This window comes from Ochotona curzoniae, unplaced genomic scaffold (genome assembly GCF_017591425.1).
Source record: "Ochotona curzoniae isolate NIBS_2020 unplaced genomic scaffold, NIBS_Ocur_1.0 contig_2692, whole genome shotgun sequence".
In the NCBI taxonomy this organism is placed as follows: domain Eukaryota; kingdom Metazoa; phylum Chordata; class Mammalia; order Lagomorpha; family Ochotonidae; genus Ochotona; species Ochotona curzoniae.
The window spans coordinates 18697155-18719525 of NW_024465556.1; the positions used below are offsets into that span (position 1 = coordinate 18697155).

The 22371-nt window shown below is 47.1% G+C and overlaps 1 protein-coding gene across 1 annotated transcript; it reads right to left on the reverse strand.

Annotated features, from left to right (window-relative positions):
• Positions 1-218: 218 nt before the first annotated feature.
• Positions 219-21805, reverse strand: DUSP29 (dual specificity phosphatase 29). The gene is made up of 3 exons (XM_040976098.1): positions 21534-21805; positions 8806-9026; positions 219-467 (listed from the first exon to the last, which is right to left on the reverse strand). The coding sequence occupies exons 1-3, from the start codon at positions 21776-21778 to the stop codon at positions 220-222; spliced, it is 714 nt and encodes a 237-aa protein (XP_040832032.1). The 5' UTR covers positions 21779-21805; the 3' UTR covers position 219.
• Between the last annotated feature and the right edge of the window lie 566 nt (positions 21806-22371).

The following is a 22371-nucleotide window of genomic DNA, read 5'->3' on the forward strand; positions in this document are numbered from 1 at the left end:
CTTTTACCACAAAGAAACACTCTGGAAACTCGGTGTGGAATCCCCGCGCGGGTCTTCGAGCAACTCTTGCACGCATGCTCGCATGGGCAGCCAGGACCGGAACTGCCGGGTGGCGCCCCGGAAGTGGTCATGGGTGCGCAGGGGAGACGCCAGGGTTGGCCTCCATGTTCCTGTTCCGCCACCACCAGCTTTCGTCTCCGTGGACCCTCGCGAAAGACCCTACTGCTCCCCGGCCTCGGCCTCCTCGCCGACACTGTCCGTGCGCTGGGCCTGCCGCCTCTGCTGCAGAAGCTGCTTGTCAAGTTCTCGGAGCTGCTTCAGAAAGCCCCGGTTGGGGAGGACGCAGCGGTTCTTGGCGACTTGTTGGATGGCGTCCACCAGGGTCATGTTCCTGTGGATCATCAGGTAAGCCAGGACCAGGGTGGCTGAGCGGCTGCGGCCCATGGCGCAGTGAACCAGAATCTTACCTGCAGATGGAATGGGAAGAAAAACTCATACTGAAGGTGTGGGTGGTAACTACCCTCGCCTCGTTCCCAGCCCGCGGTGGAAAATGGGGGTCATAGCCAGCATCTGCTACTAAGGGTGGTGGGGAAAGGGACTTTGCCCCATGTTTCCGTGGAGGCCCAGGAGTGGGTAGACAACGCTCTGGGTACCTCAGGGAGGGCATTCACAAGATGCCCCAGAGGCCTTTAAGCTCTGTTTAGTTTCTTAAAAAAAACTCCCTTGTTTTGGCTGAATGAAGCAGGCATTGGGATGCCAGTCTGGCAAGGTACAGAAGGTGTCCCAGACAGCCTTTCTGCCGCAAGGCCCTGCAATTCCCAGGAGTGAGCAGCCATTTCTGATTCTACTTCCAAAAAGAAGCCATGCCTGTGCAAGGAGAACAATTTACACCTCCACCCCTGTTTTCTTCCCCCTTGCCTCCATAATATTGAATTGTGTGTATTTTTCTGGACCTGGGTTTTTTCCTGTAAGGATGTATTAAGAGCCCCTCTCTCTCTCCTTCTCCTCTGCTCCCTCCCTCCCCCACCCTCTGCCTTATGGCTGCATAGAGTGCCTGTGCTGGGAAGAACCACTGGGACTTTATAAGTAATTACATCCCATGAGAGACCCCAGAATAGTGCTTGCAGTTACACAGGCATGGGTAGCATCATGCTGGGTTTAAACCTCGGATAAGGAGAGGCCCCCTCAATGAGAGAGCCTCTGTTCTCTGTGAGCATCCATGTGGCCACGGGAACCTTCCAGATCCTGGCCTTCTGTCTTGCAGACGTGGGTTCTAGACTTGGCTGTTACCAACAGCTGGATGAGGTCCCATTGAGCTTCCATTGCCTCTCCCATCAGATTAGCACTGAGTGAAAACAATTAGTAAAAATCATAGGGTCTGAATTTTTCTTTTTATTGAAAGTTTTACCATGTCATGACTGTTCTCACACTTTTAGCTGCATTATGGTATAGACAAGCTCTTCTGCAAGTATGATATAGAACCCATGGAAGTTCCCAAGACACTTGCAGGAGGCTCATGGAGTCACTCCTGTTTTCAGAGCAGTGTCCTGGTGATCTTGGTCTCTGATTGTATTGACTTTGGTAATGATGGCACTTTGGTAATGGTGGGCAGAACCACTACCCACCATGAGTCACACATGCACACCGATTCGGGACAGTGATTATTGCATTGTCCGGCACTCCACACCCAGGGAGCTGTGGGGATGGTGCGACTTTCCTTTTAGAATATCCTCAGTGAAAGTAACCTCAACAAATTTCAACCTGTGAATATGTGTCTTAATATTCCATATATTGAAATAGATGGCATATATACCACACTTTGGCTACCTACCAAAATAAAATGGTTGTCTCAAGGAAAAGCACGTGAAAGACTGAGTTGCTAACTTAGACTAGCTTCTGTTTTCATGAAATACAGTTTCATGTTCTGAATGAACAACTGACAAAAAAAACTAAGGCTATTCATACTTGAGCATTTGGCACATTTTTTTCTCAAAAACAAAAAAAGGTAAGCCTGTCACTTCAAAGAAAATGATTGACAGATTTGTGGCCAGTGTGAAAAAGCAAGCTTTGAAGCAAGAATTAGAAATTTGAAAAACTTGTATCTATCACTGTGAGACAAACAGCTTTCCAACACATGGAGACCTTTCTGTTAAGATTGATGGTATTATTAAGAAATGTGGTTTTGTGATAATAACTAATGAAGTCAACTTTTGAAAGATTTGCATAACTTGGGAAACCATACCTTCCAAATGACTGGTGCAGGATATTATAAATTTATGGGTGGAAAAGAAATCCATTCAAGACAAACTAATGGATTTTAATGTTTCAGAGAATGGAGGTCATTGATATGGCTTCACATTCCACATCATAACCTTTTAATTTCCACTTTGAACTATCCACCCATATATATATATGAAAGAGAGTGACAAAGATTGATGGAGCAGTTGTCTGCTGGCTTGCTCCCCAAATGTCTGCAATGGTTGAGACCAGATCAGACAAGAGCTGGAAGCAGAAAACTCAGTGTAGTTCTCCCACATGGAGAGTAAGAACTTTCCCACTTGGGCTATCACCAGCCTTCTCCCAGGGTCTCAGTGGAAGGAACCTGGAGTCCAAAGTCAGAGCTGGGAACCAAAAGGACACCCAACCAATAGCTTAGCCAGAAGGCCAAATGTCCTTTAAAAAGCCATGACTTGTAGGGGATATCTACAATTGTCTGAACATGCTATTCAAATAGTCCTCCCTCCTCCATAGCTGAGTGATGCTGGGTTTTCTTCAATCAAAACAACCTATTACAACAGACTGGATTGAGAAGCAGATAGGAGAATCCTACTGAATTCTAATAAGCCTAACACTGAAGAGATTTGGGGGAAAAATTACTCTTAATTTTATTTTTGAAAATACATTGTTTCATTAAAATATTAGTACATAGTCATGTGGTAGTTCATTCTTTTTAAATGAGTATTTCTAAATTTATTTTTATTTCTTATAATATAAAAGATATTTGAGATCTTCAGCATTTTTAAGCATATGGAAAGAGATTTGAGAACAAAAATGTTTGAGAGCCAGAACTCTGAAAGAATAAAGCTGTCTTTGGCTACTGCCATGTCCACTGCTGGGCAGAGCTGAGAAGCTCCATAAATGAGAAGCTTTGCTGTCCTTCGGGCTTCCATCTGGGCATGTTCTAGAGCTCACCCAGTACATGCACTCATTTTATCTCCTTCATCCTTGAAAAGATCTTCAAGATTTCACTTTCATCAACTGTACCTAACAGCCAGGAAACAGCCTCAGGTTAAATAACCCGTCAGGGATCAGCCAGAAAGCAGATGCCAGCACAAGCAACATTCAATGCAACATTTCAGTGATGCCCTGCTATGTGCCATGCCATGATCACTGTGCTCTCTGGCCACAAGAAGCTGTGAGGTTAGACTCTCTGACCATCCCACCACTGTCACTTCCACCACCACCACCTCCTCAAGTGGCTGCCCTGACTATAGTTGTATGACCTCTCTGCTGGGTTTAAGCTGGCCTCTGGCAGCTTGAGCCGTACCATTCCAGTGCTGTCCCTGTTTCTGCGACTCGGGTCTGGCAAATGATGAAGACCCTCGTGGGCACAGTCCCAGCAGGATGTGAGAACAGCCTGGCAAAGAGCCTTACTGTGGGGACAAAATTCTCTGGTCTCCCTCTCCACCCTAGCCATGACCTTCATGGGACCATGGGACGACACTGGCCATGAGCTGAGGCTGGGCAGCATGAGAAATAAGGTGTCCCAAACATTACACGGGAGAGGCCTGTGCACCTGCAAGCCCGGGCAATGACCGAGTCTCCATACACTGTCTGCATAGATAGATGCTCTAAGTAGCTCGAAGTTGTAACATGATTCATTTCAACTCATCACAGGCAAACCAGCGAGTCCCCAAACCCCACCTGTCCAGGTTGCCAAGCATTCAGAGCAAGCCAGGCAAACCCTTCCCTCTTCACCTTGGCTATAAAGGACAAAAACAAGATCTATTTTATTGCAGCTTGGGAGGGAAGGCTGGCCATGCTCCTGGGGTGTGGACACATCCAGCCAGATGAGTGTCCGCCCCTGCTCCTCTGATCTGCAGTCAATCCCAGGGGCTGCCTGACTCCTGGCCAGCTTTGCTGATAACTAAAGCATTTCTTCCTCTCCCAGCATGGAAAAAAAAAAGTAATTCTTTCTGTCAAGACTAAATACTTGAAACAGCAGAAAGCTGTAGTTCATTAAGCCTTTTAGGAGCTTGAAGTCTGTTAAGTGAGGTAGGAGAAGGGAAGTCAGAGGGGAGAAGAACTGAGAGGTGGGAAGGGGGAGGGGAAGGGAGCAGACACCTGGAGCTCCTGGAGCAAAACTTGGTCTTTGTCATACTGTGCCATCAACACTGGCCTTAAGGAAGGCTATTGGGCCTGCTGTTCCCAGCCCAGTCACTTTCCTCCTGGGGTCTTAGGGCCTGGTTCCCTCTTAGCTCTGTGGCTCTGCCAAGTGCCACCCTTTGCAGCTCAGTCCCATGTGGGGAAAAACTGCGCTTGGGAAGTTGAGAGAGGTGACCAAGGAAGGCCACTACTGTTAGACCATTCCGCTTGACCAGGAGGTTCCCTGTGTGTCAGAAACCAGCCAGGGCAGGCCTGAGCGAAGGCAGCTGTGGTCATGTAATCTTCCAGAATGCCCAGCAGGGCAGTGCTCAGAGGTACCGCCATCCTGCCTGCACAGTCCACACAACACGTTTTGTACTTTGCTGCTGTAGGCTCTCACAGCCACTGGGTGATATCTGTAAAGTTCTTATTCCCATTTGACAGATGAGGCAGCTGGAGGGCAGAGAAGGGACTTGTCAACATTGCCAGCTAGGATGTGGCAGGCTCCTGATCACCTGCCAGCATCCTCACTCTCAGATGCTCTGCCTTGTGGAAAGTATGTACGCATCAGACAAGACTCAAACTAATCTGGACTTGCAGTTGGCAATCAACGTGTGCTGACATTGTCTGCTCATCCTTTCCAATTCTGCTTTAACCGAAATGCTGGTCACACCCACCACATTGATTTTATCACCCACAACTAGGTTGCAGTCTTTGAAAAATGCTGATTTCAATGAAAAAATTCCCCTCTGGCCTTCTCCTGAGAGAAACCCAAATCCAGAAGCATTACTGCTTCTCAGCTGCATGTTCTCTGAGGTGAGGGATAGGTGGGCCTCTGTCACATCATCACGCAGGCCCAGCTAGTGCCACAGGCCTGTCTCCAGTCAGAGGGGCACCCTCCAGACCACCTGTCTTTCCTGTATTGAGAGGATACCCTTGCCCAGTATCCCATACACTCACTTTCTCAACAACATGAGGAAAAAAGCAACAACAAAAAACCAGAATTCCTACTTCTTTTTTTGGAGACAGTTTTGGGTGTGTAAACTTCCCCAGAAAAATACTGTAAGGTGTGTTACGAATGACTGGGAGTGGGGCAGCTGTGTGTGTGCATATGTGTGCATTCATGCATGCTTCAGGAGGGCAGGAGATAGTTAAACACCTGGTGACAGTCTGATCTGGTTCAACCTCAGCAGCAGCAAGGGGTAAACCCCTGCAAGAAAGCAGACTCCATGAATTTCTGTCCGAGGCAAGTTGTGAACTGTTTCAGAAAAAGATTGAACAAAAGGAAAGAGGTGAGACTACAACTGGATCTTTAGAGAGCCTCATGACATCTGTCCTGGGGCTTCTCAGAAGATTCCACTAAACTAAAACCACACTAATTCACCTAGGCGGACGCTGTGTCCTGCCACGCAGTCCCCCTGGGGCCACTGTGGTCGTGTGTTGTCAGTACCTCTCCTGAAGAGGAATGACATGCTTGGCTGTTTCCGACCTGCGAGCAGCTGGCAGGCTTTACCTTCCATGATACCTGGAGACCTTGTCCACAGCAGAGTCACCAGATATTCAGAAAAGGGCAAAGAACTCCTCCGGGATGGAAGCAGTTCTCACTAACAGACAGGTGTCCTGATCATGCTGTCTCCAGTCGGCTCCGTGACCCTGGCTGTGCCCCTTGGCTTCTCTGGGCCACTGTCTCCCAGCTGTCACAACAGGGCAGTGATCTAGATTGCGTCTTGGATTCCTCAGGAGTGACTGAGCTCACTGGGGGTCCTTTGGGAAAAGTTAGATTGGTGTAATGTAGGGGTAGGAGTGGGCCTGCACACAGCTTCACAGCACCACGACAAAGCAAAGAGTGATGGGAAGTGACCTCAGGGTTGTGGGGAATCGTGTGTACTTGGCTGAAGCTAGCCAGTGAGGGGGCATGAAAGATGAAGGAAAGAGCCAAAGCCTTGCCTTTAGGCCAGCTGGTCTGTCACAGCTGCCATGGAAGAGGCTAGCGGTGGGTGCCTTGGATTTCTACTGCAGGACCAAAACACTACCAGCCACTTTGCCAGGAGCCCAAAGCAGTGCTGTTGCCAGCAAGCCTCTTGTCCTGTCATTTAGACTGCTCAATGGTGTATAGGAGACAAATTTGTGGCCATTGGTAGCATTTTAAGAAATTTCAATTTGTTGCTAATGCTTAAAAATCAAGTGTTTTTGCTTAAAAATCAAGCATTTTCTCCAAGATCTGCCCTACTGATGCTGATTCTCTCTTGCTGCAGCTGAGCGGCAGCTGCTCTCTGAAAGAGGTCCAGGGCTCTAGGGAGCCACAGCCACTGCCACTGCCCATGCCCATGGCTCCACATTCAGCCACACTCTACCTGGCCTTGAAGAACCAGGCTTTGAACCCCTGACTCTAGATAACGCAGATGGAAAGGGCTCCGATCACAGAGCCAGCTTCCCACCCGGCTGCACTGTCCCACTCATCCAGTTGCTCTGGTCTTCACACGCTCCCTCACCTGCATTCTGTGTCCTGTGTGTCCCTGACCTGTGTGTGCGTTTTACCTCTCTTGACCCTTTTTGCTTTGGTTTTGTTTTTTGCTGGGTCCTTTGGCCCCTGGTCCGACCTTCCAGGCCATACCACCTGACACTCCCTTATCCACACTCCCTGATCTGCCCAGGACTACACATGTGACTTGAGAGCGTGAATCTTTCCTGATTTGGCAGGGGAGGGAATGGAGGGTGGTCAGACTTCCAAATGCTATGTCAGGATCCTAAAAGACGCTTTCATGTGAGTGCATCAGACTAGTTCAAAGTTGGAATGTCTTTTTTCCTTCTCGGATGGGGCGTTTTATGGTGATGGCCTGCACGTGCTGCTGTGGTTGTATGCTTCACAGCACACGAATCCTCTTTATCAAACACATCCGTGAGCCTGCTGCGCGCCAGGTCTTCCACTAAGTGCTCTACATGTATCACTGCTGATCTTCATTATAGCCTGGCAAGGTAAATCTCTGCAACAGCAGCTGCAGAAACCAGCGCTCAGGGAACACACGTGCTTAGGAAGTTGTGTGATGGAATTTGAGGCCATCCCCATCCTCTGCCAGTCCTACCAAACTCATTCCCTAGGAACAAGAGTCTAAGATCAAAAACGGGCAAGTGAGCTTATGAAGCAGGAGGTGAAGAATTGAGTACTTGTAGAGTGTGTGTGTGTATTTGTATGTGTGTGTGTTTTTAGGATGCTTGCATTCAGTTAACTTCAAATACTCTGAGGCAAATTTTGCTTTATGGGGAGGCGTCATAGTCCAGTTGCTTGTCTGATCCTGCTTGGAAACCCAGAAGGTACAAAAGACAGTCCACAAAGACACCTCACAGAATGACCTACAAGTGAGGCCTTCTTCAGCACAAGCACTGGCTTTGGGAACTTTCCTCGTGTGACTTTGCTTTCTGAGCCAAAACAATGACAAACTGAAGTCAGAGAGCCACCTTGGGATGGCCATCAAGGCCTGAAACTGTCCAGCAAAGCTGGCCTCTGCCCAGCCCCAGGTTGGGAGTTCCTGAAGCAGGTCATCTGGTCACTCTGAGAGCCTAGTAATTCAAAGCCTCTGTGTTGAGAAAGGCTTTTGCTCACAGGATACCCAGAACTGTGCCTGGACCCCTCAGAGGGGTGTGACTCATGGGGCTGAAGTCAGAGCACAGATTTTGGAGGTGAGGGCCCTCTGACCTCTGTGGAATGGACCTAGGCACAGCCTGCAGCAGTCACAGTGTACTGTCTTACACTGAGGCCTAGCCAAGTCTTGCCCTTCTCTCCAAAATAGCCTCCCAGTCTTTCCTGGATCAGGATGGCTCAAGCTGCATTGGAAGCCTTAAGGACAGCTTTGGGAGCTGAAAGGTAGTCGTTAACATTCAGGGTGCACGTCATGAGCACAAAACCCAGATTCTAACATACATTGTCTTCTCTCTGAGGGAGGGCTTCACTAGGCTGTTGCTGGTACAGGGTTGGAAGCAGGGAGAAGAGTGGGTAGGCTTGTGGCGGATTAGTTTGAAATGTTGTCTCCAACAAAACGGAAAGGATCCCCACTCACATCAGTTCCCAGAGGGTTTTCCGGCATCTAAGCCCAAGGCTATAATGGGATTTGGGTCCAAGCACAATTATCAAGTTAGGTGCAGTCCCAGCTTTGAGGGTGCTTGGAGGGAAGGCTGGTGTTTCTTAGGAAAGACTCAGGCTAAAAGGCCTGTCCCGTAAACCCTCAATTCCGATTCCCTGGAGTGGCGTCAAGGCTGGAGCCCACCCCCATTCCCCTCTGCCAACTGTATGTTCGATGGGGCAGGGCAGGTCCGCAAACTGCAGCCACCTCCGGGTGGGCTTGCAGCTACTAGCTAGCCCAGAGCACTGCCGGTGTGAGCCTGGTGCGCAGCCCCCACTGCCTTCCAAGTGGACCTGGCGCCTGGCGGCCTGTGCGCTCTTACTGTGGTCATCACGCAGCGCCTCCTCAATGAAGGCGGCCGCCGAGTAGAAGAAGACGCTGAGGTCGAAGGTCGGCAGGTCATCAGCCTCCACGCCGTGATACTCAATGGTCATGTCGCGGTAGTAGTCAGGCCCAGTGTCCACGTTCCAGCGGCCGTGCGCAGCATTGAGCACGTGTGTGAAGCCTGCCTTTTGCAGTCCATAGCGGTCCAACGCGGTAGCCCTGAGCAAGAGAGAGAGGTGGGTTGTCCGCGCGGCATTTTAGCCCAACTCTAGATTTGGGGGAGTCAAGCTTGGCAGGCTAGTCACCGCTTTGATTCTGTTCCCAGAGTAGTAGCCATCCCAGGTGAGGATCCAAAAGCCCTCAAAGTCCTGCTCTTCACCTGTAGGTCCTCAGACCATTTTGTTTTTCTGCTCACCAAATTGTAGGTTGGGGCAGTCAAGCTATTCGCCCATTCATTCTGCCAAAATTCCCCAAATACCAATACAGAAGTACCTTTTGGCTCTCTCCAAAGGCCTGCTTCACCAAGTGTCAGGAGACCCTTCAAAATGGGCCTCTTTAGAACCCTCTGAAACTTTCTAGGGCTGGGAACAGAGTCACAGCTGAACTGTGTGGCTTAACGCAGGTCTTTCTGGAACAAGATTTGCTTGGGTAGAAAAAAGGCCTGGGTGTCAGAGGGGTTACTGAATATGAGACTGTTGTTCTGGTCAGTGAGTTCCTCACCTGGCTGGCCCAGAGCCTTGCTCTGAGTTGGGCCATTGGCCTCTCGAGGTCTGCATTGATTCTGCAGATATTCTGAGCCAGCAGCGAAATGAACTATTTTTTCTGAGTGAGGATTTCCAGGAAAGAAGAGTACAGTTTTGTCAAGGTAGTCAGCCTTGATTACACTGCAGGCAGCAGGGCATGCTGGGGCAGGACTTACTTGTGTGGGCTGGGGATGGGGGTGGGGTGGTCTTTGGAAGAAGGGCCCCTGAATTTGCTGTAGGACAGATCTTCTGTCACCCAGTGACAGAAAGCAAGAGGAAGATCTGGAGACAGTGTTGGCCTTTCAGAAAATGCTCATTATTTCCTCTACCAATCACTAATACCCATGTAATGATCTAGAATCTTTTCTATGCCAACCACTGCCTTGAGTGTTGCTGTTTCAAAAGCAGACAGGTTAGTCAAGGTCTCTTAGGAAGGAGTCTTATGTGGCTAGGAAATACACACATGAATAAAGAGGTAGCAGTGTATATTGTGCAGAAATTAAAACTGTGACACAATGTAGGGTAACTGCGGTCATAATTTATTAGGTAAGGTGATGGAGAGACCCTTTAAGCTAAGACTGAGGGATGAGAAGGAATGAGGCAGGGAAGAGAACCAGAGAAACAGGTTTTCATCCAGACAGAGAGACCAGGAAGCATTGAGAACAGGAAACTACAGTAGCTGTAGTAAGGAGGGATAGTGGTGAAAGAGCAAATTGGAAAAGCAGGCAAGGGTGGGTGGATTGCGTTGTATGTGTGAGCGAAATCTATTGTAAGTGTGAGGGCTTTAAGGAAGGAGTGAGCATCATGTGCATTTTAAAAAAATGTGGCAAATATGTAGAGATGGTCTGGATGGAGATGGAAAGGCAGTGGTCCAGCCTAGAGAAGAGGGTGGCCTGGACTAGAGTGGTGTCACAGCTGCACTTGCTGTGAATAGAAATGGATCTGGAATCCAGTTGAGGATCACAGTGGAAGTGGGAAGGACAGGTTTGGGCCAGAGCTTGGATGTGAGAGGAGATTTGTGGATATCTCTTAGGACTCTGCTTGGATGCCAGGATCTGTACCTAGGGTCAGGGAGAGCTTTAGATAATACTTAAGGAAAACTGATGCAATCTGGGTGTTAAGGAATCACCTCCCCCAGTAGCACAGGCCCAGTTTTGTAGTCCAGGCAAGAGGTAGCAAGCGGCTGGAACCCTAGCAGAGGACAAAAGTGGCCTTGCAATCCAGCAGAGGGCTCTTGTTAAGGCTACTGGAAAAGAGGAGTGGACAGAAGTGACCATCTTAGGTACCCAAAGGGGCCAGTATCCTGGACCCAAACTGGCCAGGCTTTAAAATCACATCCATCCCCATCCCTTGGGCCCAGTGTATCCTGTCTCTCACTGATTTCCTGCAGCTTTTTATTTGCCATGAAGGAGACTTGCTGGTGTCTGATGTTGAGTAAAGAGGGAGCTGAATGTGGGCACCACACATCTAGAACATTTCTAGAAACTTTGGAGCTATGGGACCTGTGCGGTCCCACTGAGTCTTCTCCCTGTCCCCTCCTCCCCCGCCAGTTGGTTTTGGGTTCTGCCATCCTGACTGTGGAGCACATTGTGCTTTCAATTTTGCCTCAGGAAGCTATGCTTTTCATTTTTCTTCTTGTGCCAAAGTATGTGCACAGCGAACATGATGCTTTGGGGACCCAGCTCCGCACTCCATTAAAGCCTCTGCAGAGGCAGCCATTCTGCTGAGTAGCAGTCAGCCTCATCTAGGATGGAGCTCAGTGGAGAAATGAAAATTAACTGTCCTTGTCAGGAACTTCCTGCCCACTGTCAAGACTGGGCTCTCTGGCTTCAGCCGCTAGAATTTGACATCATCTGATTTGGGAGGTTTGAATAACAGTTGGCACTGTGCTGCCTTGAGGGTTAAAAAAAATCCCAGCAGGTCTGCAACAAAACTGAGAGCATGACAGCTCTACATGCTCACACACACACACACACACACACACACCCTCCCTACTGGGCTGCTCCTGGCTGGGTCTGAGGGAGAGGAAAAGGGCTTGCTGCGAGGATTCCAGGTGGTGGGTGGGTGAGGCATACTGCAGGTTTCAGAGCTGGGAAGGTGGCGCCCTCACACACTACCTAGGGTCATTTACTCATTGCTCAGTCCCATGGAGGGCTTGAGAAAGCACTGCTGTGCAAGGAGCATCCACGAGTAAACAGCGCTTGCTCCAGCACAGAAGCTCCTCCTGCAGCCTCTCTCGGGCCAGACGCCCAGTTCAGCGGTTACTGGCAATGGGGTGGAGCGACATTGGGAGGGGAGACGGGTGCACTAGAGTGTTTTGCTTTTTTAAAATTTCAGGGCCAGATGCATTATCTGCTTGGATAAATGATGTGGAAGAGACCCAGGGACACAGTGGTATTTTGAGTTGCTGGGCGCAGAGAGAGGCTGTGAACCCCTCTCCTAAGGCCATGTGTGTGTGTCCGCCGAGGAAGAAAAAGACTTCCTGGGAGGAAAAAACACATTTAGAAATTTACTTCTGGAATCTGGATGCTGCAGGGCCTTAATCTCTGATTGTTTAAGAAAAGCCCTAGATGTAATCAATCCATTCACTTTTTGAAAAGGCTGTGTCATCTCTTAACAAAAATAGCAGGTTCTCAATGCAGAATGTAGCAAACATCACCACTCTCCCCATCCCCATGCAAAAAGGTCAGCTGTTTTCCAACTGCTTCTAAAAGAAAGACTACATTATCAGCTTTGTGATATAAGATCATTCAGTAGATTTTTTAATACCTAAATTTGTATATTCCATACCAAAATATGGGTTTGTGCATTTTAAAAAATTTTGGCACAGTATTTAAAAATTTTGATGTGGTCATATGTATATAGCAAACTTCTTCCGGTATCAACATGGGACTTTCAGTAGTTGCTTGCTTTTCTGTGACTAAAGTCAGTCCCAGTTCTGCCTCACTCAAGCACACCACCGTGTTTCTTTGGGCACATCTCTTATGTTCTTCACAGAGACTTAAAACAAATGGAAAGGCAGGATCAATAGGTAGAGACATTCTTAAATACATTTGTTACTCATTAGTAATAGCCTAATATAAAGCTTGCTCAACTTTACATCCTGATTTTTGCTGTTTGTGGTTTCCTAGGCTTGAGGAAAGCGAGGGAGAAAGCATCTCATTTCTCATTTTCATTGACTCATCTTAGCAATGAGATTGGAGATTTGCAGCCGGGTGAATGGGAGCTATGCAGTTGACTTTTGAGGAGCATTGCTGTAGCCCTGATTTGGGCCACTTCTCTTGAGCTTTACTCCTTGCCCAGAGGCTCTGCCATAGTTCTTGGTGCTGACTCTACACTGGGGACCTGAGAACATGACTTACTTCACTGTTTCCTCAGTCGCAGTCCTTCCCTCTTCCTCTGTGGCCTGGCTCAGTCTCCTGCCAGTTCCACTGGAGTTGCTCCCAGGAAACTCCCTCCAACCTCTACCCTTCCCTGGACAGTGCTCTTGACATCACCCTTAGTGGGACCTTCTCAGTGCCCTTGATCTCAGCCTGAGTCCCTCAGCCTCTGCCTGCAAGCCCATTTCCCCTGGCGCATGCTCTTGTGTGAAAGGGGTGAAAGGGATGAGGACCAAGGCCTGAGTAGGTATATGTGTGCAAACCTTCCTCCAGCTTCCTTCCCATAGATGAGCTACTCCCAGTTGCAGCATTCTGCATGGGGCCCTGAAGAAAGTCCTTCCATAAACAGGCACACTTGCCGTGCTCAGGAATGTGTGGAGGACCCACTGATTGCCCGCACAAGTCGTGGACTCCTCTAGCTGACAGTCTGTATCCTGTAGCCAGGCAGCTTACTTCCTGTAGTGAGTAAGTGGACATGTACCCTGATGGCCATGTGTCATTTCACAGGTGTGCTCCTTCCGTGTGGACTTGAGGATAGACCTCAGGACGGTGGGTACCACGGTGGCCGCTGATGTCCATTTGCCCCTCATTATGAGTGAGGTTCAGTGGCCTTCTCAGCTGTTGGGTGCCCGTGCTCCTTGCTGGCAGTCATTCTCCCTGAGGGCTGACAGCTGCCCCAGCTGCCTAAAACAGCCGAAGCTCTGGGAGCCTCTTATCTGTTATTTGCTGTGTAGAACCAATTACACTGGCAATACTACCCTTACATGATTGTTTTGAAGTTGAATGAAGCAAAATTTAAGCTTCTTTAAAAGGTTAATAGATAAATCCAGAAGGGGAAAAAGCAGTAGACAGATGTATATCGAAACGTAGTTATCTCCTGGTGGTGGGGCTCCTAGGGAATTTAATTTTTCTCCTTTCCGTCTGTTTTATAAATCTGTGGTAGTGAGCATGTCATGCGGTCATTTACTGTGTCAGTGTAGACTGCAATTTATTGGTGTTCTTTCCTTACACAGGAACTCAGAAAGTTTGGAATGAAAAATGGAATTCAAAATTTGAGGGTTTTTTTTATTGTAAATTTCTTAATACATGGAAAATCAATATTATAAAAAAGCTGTGTGTGGATTTCAGGTTTTTTGGGTTTTGGTGCTGAAATAAGCTCATACTTCTAATTCTGGTTTTCTCTGAATTTTTTTCAAGTACCCTCAAAATTCTCAGAAGAAAGTGACTATTCCAAAGACATGGATGGCCTAGAAAATTTTTAACTCCTCTTAGGCCTTGCTCCTATTCCCTGTGCCCTCCCAAACTCAAGTCCCCAAAAGATGGAGGCCAAGAAGCGAAAGAACACCTATGAGGCCCGGATTTGAGAAATGACATGGTAGTCCATGTGCATAGGCAGGTGTCTGGCTGATCGTGCCTGAGCCTTTGGGTAAGAAGCCCCAGCTGGGGCAGGGCCCAGACATCTCTCCCTGGCTACCTTACCCATGAGTGCCTCTGCCAGCTTCTGCATTTAGAGATTCAGTGTCCAGAATTTCTAGTTCTTTCAAATGGCATGCTGCACATTAAACTACAGATTTGGTGCATGTTTTTTTTGTGCCCTGAATTGACAATACTGCTCCTTGAAATAGGTCAAGTTTAGCTCTGTGGGGTGACTTGAGGCTAAACTGGTGAGTTCCCCTGGGCTTTTGGAGGAGGAGGGGAGGAGTTGCAGCTGTCCCAGTGCACCAGGGAGAGCCACACCTGTCTCAGCTGAGGGTATCTTCACCTCATTTTCTACAGTCTCCGGCAGCAGCCCAGGCCTGGACATGCCTCTGGCTGTTGTACTGGATGGGAGCAGAAAAGCAGAGGGGCAAGAGGAAACTCCTGGAAAGCGAGTATGGGTTGCGGTGCAGTTGCTGCATTGGAGTGAAGTCAGGCTCTACAAGAGAGCAGCTGAGTGGTGATGACTTCAGAAGACAGATTTTGAGGGGTAACTATATTTTTTAATGAAAATGGGGGGTCCTGGTCATTGAAGTAGCAGAACGGCTTTAAAGCCCCTGTTGTTGGCTCCTGGGGGCGTCCACTCAGTGCAGAGGAAAGAAAGATTTCTCGGTTATCCTGTTCCAGCAGAGCCTTATCATTGGAGGCTGTCCTGCCTAGGAATTTGCAATCACTTTGACAGTAGCTAGGATATTTCCCCTCCTGCTGACTATAGGGGAAAAAAGAAAGAGAAAAGATTTTGCTAAGCAAATGAAAGATGTGAATGAGATTAAAGTAAGAATATTTAAATTACAGAAACTTAGTGCTTTCAAGCATGCTCAAGCATTTTTGAAGCACCCATTTAGGGACTGCTGATTGATAAGAGCCCATGAATTATTCTTATCTCAGAGTCCCTGGCTCTCTGGAGGGCAACACTTGGTTAACCTAATTTGAATCTAATTTGAATGACTTAAAAGTAATAAAACAAGTGTGTGCTTGAACCTAATAAAGCCTAATTTATTTAATAGGGCATTTCTTGAAGAATCTTATTTTAGAGCTAAAAGAGACCTTAGAAATCATCCTTTGTTTTACAAATAAAGACACTGAATCCTAGAGCAGTAAGGTGTTTTGCCAGAGGTTGCACATACCTAAGTGGTCACACATACCATATGCAGTTCAACTTGGTCCTGAGTCATGCCTGAGAGCTTTTGCTTTGTCCCACACGGTACCCACAGTATCCACTTGCCACAGATTTAGACCCCTTACCCAGTTAGGGGAGATGGGTGGGATTAGGAAGTTTCCTTACCTTGAGTAGTTAAGAATTTCCCATAGGGGTACTGCCACCATGGCCAGTTGTTCAGGCCTGTTTCCCTCACTGACCCAGCACACTTGGAGTGTCATCCACATTTCCCTTCTGTCTGGTGTCTTCTCATCGGGCTACCATGGAGGGGCCACCTCTCCCCTAAGCTGGCTAGTGAGCAACATGGGTCTGGTGAATTCCTCTGGGGGCATTTGGGCCTGAGAAAATGCTGTAGAAACTCTGAAACTCACAGGCCTTAGTGTGGCTCTGCCTCTTTGGGACTTGCAGGTGCCTGGAAGGCCAGGACAGTGTCAGGGATGGAGTGCAGGAGAATGAGCTGAAGGCCCATGTGAGAGAAGGACTCTCCCATAATTTCTGCCTTGGATATGTTGTGTGATCTTAGGGGAAACATTTGACCGAGAGGCTGCCCTTAAGACAGAGGTGGTTCTTTGGTGATAAATGGTGGTGATGGTGTTGGTGGTGGCTTTCTTTTCTCACACACCATGAGTCAGTTGTCTAGAGCCTGTCTCAACCCTCTCCTCCCCCCCCTACTTCCAGGTCACTGTTGCTGAGTGTGCCCAGCCTTGTACTCAATGTGTCAACTGTAGAAACTGAAGCTTAGAAAGCTCTATGACCTACCAGAAACCACACAAAAACCAGAATTTGGCATTAACACTGTGCTCAGGGTCAGATAGCCAGCCATTCTACTTTCCATAGAAAGTACCTCAAGGAAAGAGGAAAGAAAAGCGAGGACTGATTCCCAGGCGTTACTGTCTTGGGCTCCCAGAGCTATGGCGACCATGGCTGTCTCAGGACATCCCTCCTTGCTCCTGGCTTTGACCTGTGTTTGCTCCTGATGTTGTGATACTGCGCTTTTAGAAATCTTAGGTGCTTTTACAGAAAAGCAAAACTCAACTTAAGTGCAGATGTCAAATTGCAACCAAGGTTTTTGCATCAGGAGCCAGTTCTAAGCTTTTCCCTTCTTTGGGCAACACCTATGAAACAACCAAGGAACATGGACAGCCTGACTAGCTCACCACCCACATTCTAGCCTCCTGTTGTTTGGTCTAGTGGTGGAATTAACTGTACTTGCAGTAAGCTCTCTGCGAATCTCCTTGACCTTGTTGAGTGGGTGTTGTAGGACAAAGTCCTGAATTTGAGGTTAAGATTGGAGCAAGCACTGCCATGCTAAGTTTAGGCTCGCTTACCAAGCTGGTCATGCAGTTCACCACACATTGGACCTTGGAGACAGCCTGGACTGGGTATGTGTTTCTTTGGGAATCAGCTAGACAGTGTGGATTGCATTGAAATGGCAGTGACATTTTCTAGGTTGAAAGGCTCAGGTTATGATCAGAGGTCAAGGAAGCAAGCATAGCTCGTTGTTAACTCATAGGTCTGTTCTGTGTGGACACTACAGGTGGTTCTTAAATGAAGTCCTCTGCTGACATCCAGCCTTTTACAAGTGGCCTGACATACCGTTCTGAGTTTCTTTTCACCAAATAAAGTAATGATATTTGCATTTGCCTATCACTTTTTTTTTTTAAGAGAGAGCTAGAGATAAAGAGAGACTGAGAGCCAGAGTGAGTGTAAACTAGTTTACTCCCCAAATGCCTATTATAGCCATGTTGGGCTGGACTGGAACCAGGAGCCCAGAATAAAGTCCAGATCCCAGAGGTAGGTGGCAGGATCCCACTACTGTGAGCTGTCACCTACTGCCTCCCCAGATCTGCATTAGCAAGAAACTGGAATCTGGAGCCAGAGCCTCGAGTCCAGACTGGCACTCCAATGTAGAATTTGTGTATCTTAACTGTTGTGCCAAATGACAGCCTCTGCTTCTATTACTTTATTAATTACAAAATTTTTTCACATCCCTTCCTTCTGTGAAGTTTTCTGTAGTTATTTTTAGACAAAAGGACATGGTCCTAGAAAGATAGAAAACTTGCCCAGAGCCTGTATACCGCCCCAGGTGGCTGCAGTGAGAAATGCTATCACAGTGTTTTCTGTGCTGCCTCAGTACTTATATTTATCCACCACTACCTCACTGACATGAGGCTTTACAATGGACTTACTTTGGCCCAAGAAGTGTGGGCAGAGTGGTCTGTGCCACTTCTCTGTGGTTTGCTAAGTTTATTTTTTCTTTGCTGCAAGACCAGCAATATCACATATACAGCTTGCTCCATCAGGCTGGGTTCGCACTCCTGCAGCCTAGTCAGAGTTGGCCCATGGTGGATTGAACAGAAATGAGAAATGAACCCTGGTTGTGGTAGGCCCCCGGAGCTTTGGGATGGCCTGTTGGAATAGGCTGGCCCATCTAAACTGACCACACACAGTAGGTTTGAGCTTAACCTAGGACCTTCCGCATACATATTCCCCACATTTCGGAGAAGTAATCTCGTTTTTTATCCTCTCCAAGTTTTTCTTACCCTACTTCCTCAATAAGGAATTCCTTCAAAATTATACTCATCTTCAAAAGTCAGACTTGGAATCCAGCTCCCCAGTGAACTTTCTCAAATCCATAGTAATCTCAAGCATCTGCTGAGCACCTGCCTTGTGCCAGAGGCTACTGCAGCTCATGTTCAGTTCATTTAATCTGTACTCTGTGGCTCCTGTTGTTGCAGCTATTTGCTGATGTGGTACAAGTCACTCAGCTGCTAATTGACAAAGCCAATTCATAACGCTCGTGTTCGTTCCACTCTGCTGCATTCTTCTCTTCCTGGTTCCTCTGTGTATCTCTTCTCTCTTGATCACAAAACAGCTTCTCTGCCTGTTCATATGTGTTTAGCATGCGCTTGAGTGTCACTTTGATCTCTTACGGGGATGTTAATTTGGGTTGATCATGTTATTTTTTGACTTCCTCTCTATATCTCACATTCCTTCTAGGAAGGTACCTAACAAATATATAGTTAAATCACTATCGACTAAATGAACCTGTTTCCTGAGTCTTGGTTTCTTCACTTACAAAATGGGAGTAATAGTGATACCTCCTTCATAGAGTAGGTGTTGAATTTAAGCTATGATTTGTACAAACACATGGAAAGAACTTAATAGTACTTTGGGGGAGAGGTGTTGGCAGCACCATGGCATAACAGGTAAAATCTTCAGCTGCGAGGGTGCCATTTCATATGGGCACTGGCTAGAGTCCCACTGCTGCTAATGGCCTGGGAAAGCAGGCCTAATAGTTGAGCTCCTGGAGTCACATGGGAGACCTGGATGAGGTTCCTAGCTCTTGGCTTTGGCCTGGCTCATGCTTGACCATTTTGGTCCTCTGGGAGGTAAAAGCAAATGGAAGATATCTGTTTATCTAGCTATCTGTTTGTATGTCTCCCTCTCTGTGTAGCTTTAATTTTCAACTAAACAAATGTTTAAAAAAAATACAACATGGGGTAGGTATTTGGCACAGCAGTTAAGACAGTTCTTGGCATGCCTGCATACCGTAACAGAGTCCTGAGTTTGAGTCCTGGCTCTGCTCTTGATTCTTGCTAATGTATATTTTAAGAAGCAGTAGGTGCTGGCTAAGGTAGTTGGACCTCTGCCACCTATGGCAGAGATCTGTGTTGCATTCCAGGCTCCTCGCTGGTCTTCCCAACCCTTACCATTTGTGGGCATTTGGAAAGTGAACCAGTAGATCTTTCAAATACAAGGGGAAAAAATTAGTCTAGGATGGAGTACTCTGAAGTATTAATGGAAGTGGCTTTGGAGCCAGGAGATTTTGGTGACTGCTTTGAGTCTAAATATTTTCTTCCTTCTGTTGATCGCTGTTGTATTCTTATCATTCATTTTTATTGAGTAGTTATTGCATACTAGGGATTGCACTATTTTCAGGAAGTCTCTTTTATTGCCCTGTCACATATGGACTTCTCTATACAGTGAGCAGAGATGGCTTTTATAATAGGAAAACATACTAAGTTTATTCAATATTTTTTATTAAGTAATAAGAAATTTAATTATCTTTTCCCTCTTTTTTGTTTTTTACTACTTCAGACAGTGTTGCAACAAATATTATACATGTTTCCTCTTATCTTGGTACTCTTGTTTCAATAATTACATTTCCTAAAGTGATACTTTGGCTCAAAATTTACTTATATCCTCTAAAATTTTAGACTTATAGAAAAGCTGCAGAAATAACACCGAGATTGTTGGAAAATAAAAAGGGAAAAAATTCCGATAGGTGCTGCAACTTATATAAACCTTAAAAACATTAGGAAAGACAGGAGAAAGCCAGTCACAAAGGCCATGTCTCATAAGATTCCCTTTATGTAAAATGTCTAGCACAGATAGATTCAGAAACTCAGAAAGTAGATAGGTGATTGCCAGGGGCTAGAGGAAGGTAGGAGTAAGGAGAACTTGTTGGATGGATTCAGAGGTTCTTCTTGAGAAGGTAAAAATGTTCTGAAATCAGATCATAGTGCTGCTTGCACAACTTTGTGGAAGTAATAAAACTACTGAATTGTGTATTTTTAAAAGGAGAATTTTATGGTGCTTGAATTATATTTCAACAAAGCACAATTCAGAAGAGAAAACAGGACAGAGAGTTCCTGTAAGGCTCTCGCCTGAGTTCCTCTAAATGTTCACAAAGGGAGGTGGATGAAGAAGTTGGGACAGAGCTATGGTCCGAAGTACTCAAAACATGGAATCGTGTGTGTAGTTTAGTGATTCCTTTTCTTCTCCCCCTAAAATGCCTACAAGGAATGAAAGTCTTTTTCTGTTCACATATATTCCTATGTTTTCTCATGTTAGCAGTAGCACACACGAGGCAAAAGCGTACAAGTCATTTACTGCTTAGGTAGAATTAAAAGGGAAAAGAGGGAGATTATGCAGTTTGTAATAACTTGATACATGGCTACATTTAGTACACAAAGGCATGTAACTTTTTAAATTAAAAACAAAAGGGGGCAAAGAGAACAATCAGGAGCTGCTGTAACCAAGCAATTCCCATGGCTGGATGATGCACATGCAGGCTTTAGGCATTGGGATGTCTATTAAAGTTCCACACACAGGTCTCTCATGCTGTCTGCTCCTTGGAGAGAGAAAACATGCAGGGGAGTGCTGGAGCTGCCAGTGGAGCTGGGATGGTGGCCGTTAGCAAGGCTGCTGCGCTGGGCAGAGCTGCCTCTAGCTGTCTGCCACCAAGCTGTGAGTCCTTGAGACACTTAGTTTTGCTCTGTGTCTCAGTTTCCTTGTCTGTAAAATAGATAAAACTCGTTTATTTGGTTGTCTGAGAATAAAATTAGACCATGCATGCAAGATTCATAGCACAGGGACAAACTTAACCATCGATAGCTGTTATTTTCTTTAATAATAGCTTTCATTATAAATTAATAATATCGTTTATAATAAATTTCTTATTTGTGTGAGGTTGGAGAGTGCTAGATGTAAAAACCTGGATCAAGGGATGGTGACCTTACCTTAGGCCAACCAGCCTCTAAGATGTGGAGGTTGATGAGTTCCCATACTGACAATTTGAGAACTGCTTTCTTTCTTGCTAGTATTATACCCAGCTAAAATAAAAGTCTATGTTTCCTAGCCTCCCTTGCTGCTAGTAGTATGGGAAGCTTTGGGTGAGACTTCCCTTTGGAAAACTTCCCTTTTGCACTTCTTTCCCTCTGTTCTGTTGGTATCTGGCACTCACTCAGCCCTCTGCAATCCAATAGTAACCTTGAGTAGGAAGCCATGCCCTCGATATGAATCCCTGCAGAGCCTCTTGTCATTGTTCTAGCTCCAGCTCACCTTCTCCTGGATTCAGAGGCAGGAGGGAGCCTTTGTCTGGCTTCTACCCCTTTTCTGCCTTCTACCCCTTTCCTGCCTTCTCCTGGGCCAGGCTAAAATGAAGCCAACCCTGGGTACTTACTCGTCACCGATGTAGAGCTTGGGCCAGACCTCATTGACATGGGTGTACTGGGGGCTGCCCTTCCAGAAGAGCCGCTCCAGCTCAAAGGCTCCAGGGGTACAGTAGTCATCCTCCGCCATCCCCTCCTCCTCTGCCTTTGGAAACAGCCTCTTGGCAGCTGGATAGGCATTCTTGAGGCTTGTTTTAGCTTCTCCGGATGTCATTTTAGAGCCGAGGGATTTTCTTTCCTTTCTGCAGCTGCTCATGAGAAAGGGTCATGGTGGAAGTTAGCAGCGGACACCCAGGTAGGAAATGGGCTTTACAAGAAGAGGTGGGAATTAGTTGATCCTAGAATTCAGCAGATATTTCCCTCCCTTGCTATGCTCACACATGCTGGTTCCAGACCACACAGGTAAAGGTAAAGGAAGGAGGCCATGATGATAGTTAAACCTCATTTGCACAACATTCCAACTCTGGGAGCAGGAGTGTGGGGCCCAGGCACGTTTGCTGCAGCTTCAAGTTAGGTTTTGGGCCCAAGGAGTTCTTGCTGACAGCCAGCCCCTTCCCCACTTTCTTGCCCTTTTCCACCTTTCTTTTAGATTTATGGCCTTCTTCGTCACCTCCCCCCACCCCCTTTCTTTTGTCTGACCAGAGCCTGCTAGCCCGAGCCATTGTGAATCTGGATTGGAAGGCCCAAGATTTCTGATGTTGCAGGTCTATGGCACCCTCAGTGCATGCAGAGAGTAGTTGGCCAGTGGAAAGGGCACACAGCTGAGTGTGGAGCCAGCCTGGGGTTGAACAACCCTGCCTTGGGCGCTGGAGGGAATCATCCACAGCTGTCATTCTGGGAGACCGACAG